The 12,967-nt window shown below is 34.6% G+C and overlaps 1 protein-coding gene across 4 annotated transcripts in view; it reads right to left on the reverse strand.

The window, feature by feature from the left end:
- Positions 1–402: 402 nt before the first annotated feature.
- CoRest (REST corepressor) overlaps positions 403–12,967 on the reverse strand; it is a 48,402-nt gene continuing 35,837 nt past the window's right edge. Inside the window, exons 5-12 of one of the 4 annotated variants that reach the window (XR_001848519.1) lie at positions 8,844–9,058; positions 7,625–7,792; positions 5,442–5,872; positions 5,126–5,327; positions 1,437–1,601; positions 1,005–1,373; positions 766–941; positions 403–681 (exon numbers count right to left, since the gene is read on the reverse strand). Coding sequence is in view for 3 of the 4 variants with exons in the window: in XM_017624589.1 (XP_017480078.1) it covers positions 843–941; positions 1,005–1,373; positions 1,437–1,601; positions 5,126–5,327; positions 5,442–5,872; positions 7,625–7,792; positions 8,844–9,058 (1,649 nt within the window). In the remaining variant the exon portion in view is untranslated. Of the gene's footprint in view, positions 942–1,004; positions 1,374–1,436; positions 1,602–5,125; positions 5,328–5,441; positions 5,873–6,768; positions 7,556–7,624; positions 7,793–8,843; positions 9,059–12,967 lie in introns of those variants that run through there. The other 3 variants (XM_017624589.1, XM_017624590.1, XM_017624591.1) reach the window with 3 other exon arrangements.

The raw sequence follows: 12,967 nt of genomic DNA on the forward strand, positions 1-12,967 counted from the left end.
TTTGACATACAATATATTTAAGAAATTTTGTGATCCAAATCTATTTAAAATATATTAAAACTATAAATAGCTCCATGATTTTGTTTTCAGAGATCCTGCCAACGGAGTATAGGGATTTTCTTTCATATGTAAAACCAGACTTTCGAGCTTGTGTTTACTATTCACGACGTTAGAACTGCTTGAAATTAATACAAATTGTTTAAAATTAGGGTCTAGCCGCCAAAAAGTAAGAAAACAAATGCAAAATCGTACATTTTTAAAATTTTCTAACATTTCGCTACACCAACGAAAGCAAAATTCTGTTCGACAGAAAATTCGATACTCAACGAAAATTTCTACACGCTTGCATAGCTCATAATACGAATTTCACTTTCGATCTTCGTTCTTCGATAGCCAGCGAAGATCGAAAATCGAATGCAACTCATAATAGGGCCATTATTGCTTTAAAATCTGATATTTATTTAAAAATAAACTCAATATCATTCATCGAGTTTTTGGGTTTATATGTCAAAAAAACTAAAACTACTTATCAGGTAAACAAGCTTCTTGTATTTTAAAACTCCACAATTTGTTAAGTGTCAATTTTTTCCAACCGCCAGTTTTTCTTCTTTTACTCCTCTATAATAGTACAACTGTTATTGTGTATATCGATACCGAGCCCCCAGTATCTCCTGTCTTGTTCTATGAGGATAACAGGATGGATCGTCAAATAGGTAATATGTTATATGTATGCATATAAATATGTTTTTAAGGCGTGTCAAACACCTGCACTGATTTGCATTAGAGAATGCTTTCCCTCTCTGTGATCTCTCTTCCTACTGCGTAAAACCATCATCATTGACTTAGTTTGCACTCGCTTTGGGAAACTCCTGCCCTCCAACATGGAGTGCGAACTTTTTGGCTGGTGGTGCTATATCCGTTTGATCAGCATCTAAGTCAATCTGAAATGCAAATAATTCATGTACATTACTATTGTGTCATTCAAACATTTGAATAATTCTCACCTCCATTATAACGTTGTCCTTTTGTAAATTGGTATTGCTATTATTACACTTGGCTTCGTCGTTTATGGATTTTGATGCAGTTGTTTCACTTGAGGTTGTATTATCCGATTCATCGCCAACAACAGACGAAACGCCACCGACCACACCACCAGTTGACGCAGGGATTTCCCTCTTTTTCAAGTCATCCTTCTTTTTGTTTTCGTTGGTCGTTTCAATTACAGCTGCAGAAGCATTGGCAGCTACAGCTGCTTCCTCTTTTTCTGCTTCATACTTTTTTAGTTCCTGATCTAGATTGTAACGTCGACGGTTGCTAACAAAGAAAGTGCGTACGTGAGCCTCTGTCTTCGTGCCAATCGTTTCGGCTATTGTCTGTAAGTAATTTTTTAGGTAAATTAAAGTATTAACTTATGATTGATTGAATGTTGTAATTACTTGGAAGTCCTTGCCATATTTTCGTACTCCCTGCACAACCAGCAAAGCTTCATCGTTGGACCAACGTGAGTTTATGCGATTGGAGTTCTCAGTTGGACGCATATCATCTAATCCTTCGGAATTCTTACGCTTTAGGGCGGATATATTTTGCTTATTTAGCTGAACCTGTAAATCAAGCGATAGGAAAATGTATCCAATTGCAATACAAGTTTGCAATGCACTGTATCCAAATGATTGAAAGTGAATGATGAAAATAATGTCGTGAGCAAGTGTATAAATTTAGTTTGATGCATGAAAGCATCTGCGATTTATTGGGGGAAACATACTACTAAAAACTTTATTTATGTTTAATATAACATTGATTTTGGATTTTATAACAGAAATTTTCTCTAAAGTTTGGTATCGCCAAGAGAAAAAAACTATAAATCCGTGGGGCGAACACTCCCAATATTACTTATTTCACGTGTGCAGTTTCTTGTACAATAACTGCAGTTAAGGCATGCCTTAATTGGATTAGCCGAAGTACAAACAAAGCAGAGATCGTCAAATAGCCAACTGAAGTGATATAAAAATATAATAGTGAAAATCTAAGCACGTCAAGTATAGACTTTTAAGTATCGTCATCTTTCAAGCCAATTTCTGTAGTTTATTGCCAGAAAGACTGATTCATGAATCACCATTGACTCTCTTTTGACTTCCACGTATTACACCGAAATACGAGATAAATTAATTTAACACGACAACACTAAAGCCTTTGTCCCTGTGGACCGACCCCATTGAGGCTGCACGCTTCCTGGGGCTTCCGTTAGTGGAGCTTGACGACAACGACTGAGATTTTAACCGATCTGGGCGGGGTTTTTGTAGCCGCTACAACAACAACAACATAAATTAATTTAAAGCGTTCAGCAATACAAATTAAATCTGTGACGGTATTGCTTTGGTCCAAGATTTTGGTACACAATTTTCTTATAATAGAATCCGAAGTCATTTACTGCAATCAATACTATTCCTTATGATGTTAAACAGCCACTGCTTAACACTGGAGCATTGGATTTGTGGGCCAACTGTTATATTAACTAAAGGAGATCACTTTACGTTTACGCACTTATCTAGGCAAGGCAGTAAAGTAAATGTTATTAAAGTGCGCTGAACTAGCAGCATTGGCTTTGAAACTGCTTCTTGGGACCTAGGTTAGGTTAGGGTAATTCGGCTGGCTACTCTACGTATAGACAACAACCGTTCGATTCCTAGCAGAACCAGATGAACCACGACAAGATGGGTCTACGTAACCGGAACGACCCAGATTTATATCTGGCCAAGGACTGTCACTCCAGCAACACTCCTCAAAAAGTCTTTGGGGAATTTGTATGCTGCTACAACAACAACAACAACAACAAGATCGAATCATAAGTATAGTAGTCATCATTTAGAATGCTAACGCTTTGTGTAAATCCTCCTATTTTGTAAGCCGTACATAAGCAGAGCAGATGCTCCAGCGTTTCTTTCACTTTTGGCTCTACACTTTTCTTAAATGATCCGGTGCGTTTCAGACGAATAAATACTACATATTATGTTAAGGAGTCACAGAAGACTCCCGGAAGGAGTCACAAAAAATTTGTTTAGGGTATGTATGTATGGAAAAAATTTTCGAACGTACTTTGTATGGAAGAAAATGCGTGACACTGCCAGAAACAAATTTCAAAAATCAAGGGCATTTTTCACCAACTTCAAACTTGCACATTATTGTACTAAAATTTAATGGGCTACAAAACAGAATGCCGATTTTTTTTAAGAATTCTGAATACAAGTTTGAAACTTTGGTGGAACTTTGCAGAATTGGAATGTCATTGACCAAGATTATACCAAAAAATGCCTCTGAGCTGTAGAATTTTGAAGAAAAAAGCATAGTTTACGTGAATGTTAAAGGGGAAATTTTCGCATTTTATGGGCTCAAATTTTCAGGGGTAATTTTTAGGCATTTCCCACAAAATATCGAGGTGGGAGTGAAAAAAAATAGTCGCGAAAAAACACCTATATAATTTAAATGGTAATGAATGTTTCTTCTTCATAGAAATGGTCCTTCTTTGATTTATTTTGGGCCCGAATTATTATGTTCAAGCGGCTTTATATGGCCTTGGTGCGATTCATGAAACATCGCAGTGGCATTTTTGGTGAAATGACAACTTTGCGAATAAAATTGTATGAACGAACTATCGGAACTCGGATTGCAATATATTTTTTTTTTCAAAATGCTGCACATATGTAAGTGAAAAATAAATTTTTTGTCATTTGTTTTTTTTTTTAAAGTATTTGCGAATTGTTAGCTGCTTGAAAGCTTTTATTTTCTTTGATTTAATTTAAATTTTATTTTGTTTCATTTGAATTAAATTTTTATTTATCTTATTATTTATTAATTTTAATTTAACACTTTTTTAACTTTATTTTGTGCAATTAATTTTTCTAATTTAGTTTTATTTAAAAAAGCCCAAAACAGATATACATAAAAACGCAATCAACACATTAAAAAAAATAATAATAATATATGCGGCTTGCTTAACACGCAATTCTGCCATATGGCTGGATACAATTTATCTCTGATCAATTGCACCGTTAACCCGGATTAACATTGTCGTCTGTCTATTTTATTATGATATTTAACTACCCACCAAAAAATGATATAAGTTGTAAGAAATAAGGAATTCGTTAGCGGCGCTGCTTGCAGCATTTATTTTACATGATCTATAAGCCTTATATAAGGTAAATATACTCCAAGTGATGCCTTATTATAAGGGATTATTAAAGTTCTCATTTTCGTTGTTGGTGTTTCCGATGTTATGTGGAACGATTTGCCGTCATCCCTTGTCAAATTTGGTTTGGAGACAAACCGGTTTCGGCGTTGTGCCATCTTCAGTGTCATTTTTCGTTCGTTCGGATTATTAAAGCCTTTTTTTATATGACCTATAATGCTTATGCATAAGGGTCTCTCAGAGAGAGAGAGCAAACATTATGAAATGATGACATCAACACAGCGAAATGAATGTGGTGTTGGTTCAAACTGAACATTTGAAAGCACATGTACATGTATGGCTGTAGCTGAATATGCAAAGATGCTTGATACAAGCGATTGCTGCCATGACTGTCCTCCGGGTTCAATTCTCATCAGACGGACCACAAAACTTAATTTTATTTTTTTTATTCTCTCTGAGAAAAAGTTAAACCTTATTCCCAATGACATCAATACGGAGAAATCAGGTGTAAAATAAGGGTTGTGCCATACAACTTGTATTCCTTACAAGTTTCATGCATTAAATGTTAAGACTTACGATCATATTAAGTAAGACACAAATTTTTTGGTGGGTATGTATTGTATCTGCACACATGCATATGTATGCGTGTATATGTATCTTCAATTCTACGCAACAGATGAAGGTTATACACTTAAATCAATGTAATGCTGGGTTTCCACTAGGCATTAAATGGCAAAAATTGTAATGACAAAAGTTGGGACATTAAAATATACTCGTATCAATTCGTTCAAAAAATAGTTATTAACTTCATTTCCACATGATATTTTTTAATGGCATCAATTTTTTGTAATTTTAGTGCCTAGTGGAAAATCGGCATAAGTAATGATTTTTGAAACTAAGAAGCTTGAAATGAAATGAAGTTTGCAAAATCCAAATCCTTACTTGGCTCAATAATGAAACGATTTCCCTGTCTGTATTGGCAAGTAATTCGTCTTGATTGTCGTTAGCTCTGGCCAGTGCCACAATATCATCGTGATTAATATACATGCCTCGCGGTGGTTTACGCTTGTGCCTTTCAGCATTGCGATCGCGTGATCGCTTACCAAAGTATGGACCAGAAGTAGGTCTCTTATTACCGGTACGCCTGAATCACGCCATTTTATGATATTTTTCATGAAGCGAAGATATATAACAATAAATAATAACAACAATTTATTACGTTTTCAATTTAACGTGTGTGAGAATTCAAAAATTATACCTCCAATGGTGGTGGCAACTTGAACATAGTTTACCGTGCGGCGATGCGTTAAGCACAGTGCAAGGAACTCCACAATTGGTGCAACAACCGCTCAAGCCCGTTGAGTCCGCATTTGAACACGACGAATCGGTATTCGCCATGTTGGGCGGCGTCTGTTGGCGCTGATGTTTAAAACCGCTTGACACGGCACCAACATTGGCAACTAGACCACTGTCGCGTCCTGTGGCGATTACATTCAACGAACCAGAAGCAGTTGTGTTCTCACTGTCAGCTTCGCCGCCGAGACCGCTGCTGCCACCTGCAGCAACACCGACTTCGCTCGACTTATTTGATTTGTTTTGTAAATCGGCAGATGCGCCTACACCGCCAATACCGCTGCCGCCTACTTTCGTTTGATCTTGCAACCCAGAAGTTGAGGCCAATGCTTGATCCTAAAGGCGGTTTTGATTGAATTGATGGATTGTTGTTGGTGAAATTTGCGTGTCACGAGTGTGTGTGTGGCGATAGAGGGCGATAGAGGGGGAAAGAGAGAGAAATAGAGAACGTTTAGGCGGATTAACTTTGGCATAGTTTATTATTTAACTAGTAATGTGTAACACATTATAAATTCTACAACAAATTGCTAGCGTCTTGAAGAAGTTATCAAACAAAATTATTGCATGTGTACGAATACAAGAAGCCAATGCAGCAGACTTGGCTAACTTATGACGCGACACGCGCAACAACAACCAGTCAACGGACCAACAACATTTTGATATACATTCATAAATATATATGTATATACATATATACTTCAAAACCAAACACAGCACCAAAACTTTTCATTTACTCCGAGGTTTTTAATGATATTGAGGCGAGTAAAAATATTTAGACTTTGCAGGATTTGAGTCGTAAGAGCCCCCGAAAAAATGTTTTCACAATAATGATATGCAAATAATGAGAATGATGGTTATACATATATAAAAATGTGAATTAAAATTAAACGTAAAGTACAAAAACTAAAACCAGGGAACAGATAATTAATGAGGTTTAAACTATATTAAGTTCGATAGTCCAATTTTGGGACAGGAACAACTAAGTATAAAAACTGTCTCGAATGCACACAAAAGGGATGACTTACAGTACTTCGTGAAATTAAAAGTATGAAGCTGGGGTTATACTAAACTGCCAAAAAAAGGAATTACATTTATGAATGTTTGCTTCAAAGAAATTGCATAAAGGTTCTTAGTTAATAAAACGGCACATTAAAAATTTTGTGTTTAAGCTTAGCATATTTTTACATTCAAGACATGAAACTAAAGTAATGAAGTTTCTGTTCAAAGCCATTCAAGTAAACAAAAAGTTTTGCACTCATGAAAACAATGTGGACATTAGGAGCAAAAAGCTTCGAAAATGAAAAACACATGAATTTTGTTTAATCTTCTCGCAGACAATAAATGGTTTATTGATAATAATTTACATACTATATTTTACTGTTAGTAGAAGGTCTATAAACAGTCTTTCATTATGAATACGATCTTAGTCTTAATAGCTATAATTAACTAACAATAAATACATACAATTAAGTATAATGCATACTACGACCTATATCTAGGATAAAATTATGAGTGTTTGATGACAATGATGCTTCAGCCACAAGATACAGCCTTACGTAAAATACTTTCGGTTCATCGCATGAAATCTCTCTATACATTTTTTTACATGACATTAATTTTTTTAATCTTCGTCTTTATCTTGTGGCTAATATCGCATGGATTAACAACATAAACAAACACTTTCTATGTTAAGAATGATGCTGTGTGGACTTGAAAATTTGGAAAACTGTTAACACCGTGTAGCTGCTTCGAGCGCCCTGATTCAGTGTAAATATGTGATATTATGTTACGATTGCCTCTTCTTTTTGTAGTGATCATGATAAATTATGCTTTATCATAGTCATACAAATACAATTTATAAATAGTATTAAAAATAAATGTTAGAGTAAAATTCTTATTAAAAGCAAAAAATAAACTATTGCTAAATAAATATAACTAACATTTGTGTAGATTATGGATGAGTGTGTTCAATTATAATTATATATAAAAATTTGAATTTATTGTTAAGCCACTGTAAAACTAGAGAAACCAATTTCGATTTGAATTTGACTCGTGCCTAATACAAGATTACTTTTAACTAATAATTACCTTGTCATCTGTATCAGATTCTTCATTGCTACCATTTTCACTGCCATTTTCTGAACCTTCTTTACTTGCTTTTGCCTTTTCTTGTCGGTCCATTACGCTTTGTCTGTGCCGTGTCTTTTTCCATGAGTAGTAGTATTTCACCAAACTAGCTATCGATTTATCAGGCAACTGTAAACAAATGTTTAGTTAAAACTTATATATAGGGCATTGCAAATGAGAGAATGGCAATCGCAGAATCCTAATTGCTACGATGTGCGTATTCAAAGTATACGCTACGTTCATAGCTATTCGAATTCAATAATGGCATTTCGTAGATTTCACGATAAATCGGACTACGATGAATTCTGTGATAGCCCTGAATAGTCGTGTTTTTGTACTTTCCAGTAAAGACCTATACAGTAACTTCCCACTATCCAAATTTATTATAATATTTGCTCAACGCAAAAGAAGCAATAAGTTGCAAGTTTTACGAACAGTTGATAAATTTATTATTTTCCCAAGCAATTTTCTAAGAAAAATAGAATATCATGTCTTATAATACATGTTTATTTTGTCAATCGCAACTATAAAAGCTTCACAAACAATTATTTTATTACATGTCTATTCTACACGTTACCGAAGATTTTGTAACNTATGTCTTATAATACATTTTGTCAATCGCAACTATAAAAGCTTCACAACCAATTATTTTATTACATGTCTATTCTACACGTTACCGAAGATTTTGTAACCGGAAAATTGTATTACCAAAAAATGTTACCAGTTCTTGTCACCGCGATTCTAGGTACGTTGGTAATGCAGTTAAAATATTCAGCAATTCAGCTATGAACAATTGTGCAAATCCTGGCATTGCATATTTCACGGGGCAATAATTTGTTACCAGCTTATGAGATGGTAACAAAATTTACCGGTTGCAAGAGTGCACAGAATGCGAAAAGGGTTTAAAAATTGACAGGAACTTTATTTACCGGTTACAAACTTTTTATTACCAGCGCAGAATAGACCTGTTAGTGTGAATTGCACTAAGCATTATGCGATCAGCTGTTTTTCTTTACTGGCAAAGAATTATCTACTATCCAGTAAAAATGCAGTAAAACTTAAAAGTTCAGCTGTCTTTTTTGCTCTTTCAATTTCTTCTCTTTTGCTGTTTCCTTGAATGTTTTTGCATACTAGTTTTTACTGGATAGTGCGTACAAAAAAGGGCTAATATAATATTTACCATTTGCCGAATGCGGTGAAAGCTCTTTCCATGGAATTGAAATGCTTGTTCAAATAACACTTTGTCTTCCACTGTCCATTCATCGGGGAAGGGAGTGAAATTAGCCAGATCCATTACGGCGCGTTCTAGATCATGTTTATGCCAGAACAACATGCCTAGGGCCTGTTCACCATTATAACCGTATTTCTCTTTAGCAACTGATATATATTCTTCCACTGGAAATTAAACAAAAGCGATATAATATAATCAAATACATTTGTAGTAACTATCTAGTTTAAATAGCATGTTATGCAAAAAAAAATTTAATTGGTTTGTATACATACACACACATACAATACATCCACAAAATAATAGGAGTGCGATATTTTGACCAGTTTTGGCTATTTGTNAAATACATCCACAAAATAATAGGAGTGGGATATTTTGACCAGTTTTGGCTATTTGTCTTTTGTTTATTTAATGTTTATTATTTTCTTATAAACGTCTAGCTGGTTATACAACAAAGACCATATAAATTCAGATTTCAAACTTTGTACAAGAATTATAAAAATTTCGCAAATTTTTACCCAAATTTCAAACTTCTTAATCAGAATCTTTAGAAAAAAGTTTGGTATGAAGTTTTGTAGCCCATTTAATTCTAGAATAATGAAGTGCATGTTTCAAGCTGCTAAAAAATTCCGTTGATTTTTGGCAATCTTCTTTTGTTAGCAGTGTCCTCCATAAAACAAGAAAACGGACGACAACGTTGACGGATGAACCGACCGACCCGAGCGGGGTTTAGTAGCCGCTACAACAACAACAAGCAACTTGAAACTTGCACTTTATTATACTAGAATTAAATTGGCTACAAAACTGTATACCAAATTTTTTTCTAAAGAATCTGATTATAAGGCGAACTTAGCACAGTGCGTAGGCAACCCCCTGAGTCAGCTGGGGTCGTCGGTTCGAATCCCGCTGAAGAAGTCTGATGAGGAGATGTGGTGATCTCCGAAGTAGCTATCACTTCTACCATTTATAAATTATTGTCCATTTTTTCATTAAAAAAAAACGGCCTCAAGCTCAATAAAATTGTTGAAGATGATTCTGATTAAAAAGTTTGAAATTTGGGTGAAAATTTGTGAAATTTTTATAATTTTTGTACAAAGTTTGAAAACTGAATTTGTAGGTTTGCTCCGCAAGCTACTTGTAGAAAAACTCCAGTAAAGTTCAAACCATGATACAAAAAAAGAAGGTAGTTTAACTTTGAAATTTTTTGACATAAAATGTGCTTATGACGTTTATACTTTTCGTAAATTGCTCGAGTATCACTGCCATCTCAACAAATTATTGTTTTGGAAATTTTATTATTTTTTAAAGGAATTTTTTATGCATTAAAAAATAACAACACGCAAGGTAAATTTACTTAATTCATCGTATTAGCATAGCTGTTAATAAGTGAGTATTAATTTAAAATACCTTAAATTACCTTACCGCAAAAAAATTGGTATTATATGCAGTGTTCCATGAGATATTATTATAGATATTAGGATGTTGCTTTAATTTGGATCCTTTTTAGAGGACATATGAACAACGGAATAGTTAAAAAGTAGCTTATCGTCAATTAAAGCACTATGGAAGCATAAACTTAGAGGGAGGTAAGAAAATTTACATATAAACTACTCGCTCTACTGCTGCTGGTGCAGCGTTTCGCTTTGATTGGGCACATCACCTTGGTGAATTTACCATGCACGTGGCCATCCCGAAATATGCAGCTAATCGTACTAATGACGAAAATAATTGTATAAACAAATAGATTATCCATGTGCATTACGCAATGTAATAGGAGTATTTTACTAGCCTTCCGTTTTATAATTAATTTTAGAAATAAAATGATGCTCAAAATATATTCTTGAAATAATTTTGGAATTTTGTTTAAGTAAAAAACCACTTTTTAGTTTCTTCAAAGAATATGGTAGCTTCAATTGAAAAGAAAACGTCAAAAGCACAGTTTACGTCAAATGGGAGCAATGGCGGATAAGAAGAAGTGAAACTACCTTTAAATATTTGTATCATGGTTCAAACCATGATAAAAACATTACAAGGTAAATTCATTCTCTCAATTCGTCGGCCATGATTTTTTTCTGACGTTTGCCAACATTTTAAAATCATATAAAATTGAAAATAAAAAAATTAAATTGCTCACAATTGTTGTTGTTTGAGATTGAACATGAGAATGTGTGTGTGAGTTTTTAAAATGATAAAAACAAAGCAACAAGGCGAATATATATAAGGTGGTATCGATTCAACAAATACAACAATTACTTGTATTTTGTTTTTGCTTTTAGCGGGCCATTGTCAAGTTTCAGCTATTCTTCCCCGAAGGAAAAAGGGCGACAGAAAATACAAACGCTCTCACGTTTTCACTCACTCACCAGCGAAATACAAAATTTCGACAATCAAACGCTACTCACAGCTGCTGAAACAACTCCACCTTATATAAATTCGCCTTGCATAGCAAGTAGAAACGTTCTCTCAATTTGGCGGCCATGATTTTTTTTTTTTAAGTTTGCCATCATTTTAAAATCATACAAAATTGAAAATAAAAAATTGAAATTGTTGTTGCTTGAGATTGAAAATGAAAATGTGTGTGTGAGTTTGTGACTAAATTTTAAAATTATATTGTTGGCAAACGTCAGACTGCCTCTCAATGGTTTTACCTTGTTATGTTTTTATCATGGTTCAAACTGAGCGTATATCAAAGAAAATCTAAAGCTTACTTGTGGAACGCGTATGTGTAACCCGTAGTGACTTCGAGTAGCTTGTGGGGTTTGTTGTACAGCCAGCTAGACTTTTATAGAAAGTAATAAACATGAAAGAAACAAAAGACTAATACCCAAAACGGGTCAAAATATCGCACTCCTATTATTTTGTGGACAACTGTACATTGTTCAGTTTACTTTACTTAACATTTATACGTTAATCGGCATTGCAGATCGAAAGTTATTTACTGAAAGACTTATTACTTTATTACTAATACCTTGTTTATACCTACGCAAGAACCGTATTAACAAAAAACCAATTAGTCTCAACACATATTTCTTCCAAGCGTTTATACCTGTCNATAAAAACATTACAAGGTAAATTCATTCTCTCAATTCGTCGGCCATGATTTTTTTCTGACGTTTGCCAACATTTTAAAATCATATAAAATTGAAAATAAAAAAATTAAATTGCTCACAATTGTTGTTGTTTGAGATTGAACATGAGAATGTGTGTGTGAGTTTTTAAAATGATAAAAACAAAGCAATCCAGACGTGATGGAGCAAAACGGACTTCAGATTCGTGTTCAGCGACCCCAAAAACATGTAATAGACTAGGTTTGGTCAAAGGAACATTTCATCGATTTTTTTTTTGTGAACCTGTGTAATTGATTTTCGCGATTGACCGAAAAGGAAGCGAATCATAATTCAACTTTATTTTAATAATAATTCAAATTTAAAACGGGCTGTCTAAAGAAAACCAGCCTATTTTAACTTCGCGTCAAATGAGTGATGTGTTTATGCCTGTTTTCTAACCGATGTGAGAAATTAAAAACCGATTTGAAATCAAATTCGAATCAATACACTTTTGAAATTCAGAGCGTATTGAAAATTTGTTTATGCATCCGTTTTGGATCACAGCGAACTGGATCAAAGCGCTTTATGTGTCGGTATAAACAAGGAATAAGTTGCCTCTGCGAGGAGTTGTTAAGTTGCATGCATCAACTCTTACGCAGAATATGGACACATGAACGCATGCCCGACGACTGGAATTTAAGTTTGCTCTGCCCAATCCACAAGAAATGCGACCCCGCCATTCGCGCCAACTACCACGGGATCAGCCTTCTAAGCATAGGTTACAAGGTCTTATCGAGCGTATTGTGTGAAAGACTGAAGCCCACCGTCAATGATCTGATTGGGCCTTATCAGTGTGGCTTTAGGCCTGGCAAATCCACCTTGGACCAAGTATTCACAATACGCCAAATCTTGGAAAAGACCCGCGAAAAAGGATCGACACTCTCCACCTATTTGTCGACTTTAAAGTCGCTTTCGACAGCACTAAAAGAAGTTGCCTATACGCCGCTATGTCTGAATTTGGCATCCCCG

This window comes from Rhagoletis zephyria, unplaced genomic scaffold (assembly GCF_001687245.7).
Source record: "Rhagoletis zephyria isolate East Lansing unplaced genomic scaffold, Rhagoletis_zephyria_1.1 Rzeph_scaffold_03698, whole genome shotgun sequence".
Taxonomy (NCBI): domain Eukaryota; kingdom Metazoa; phylum Arthropoda; class Insecta; order Diptera; family Tephritidae; genus Rhagoletis; species Rhagoletis zephyria.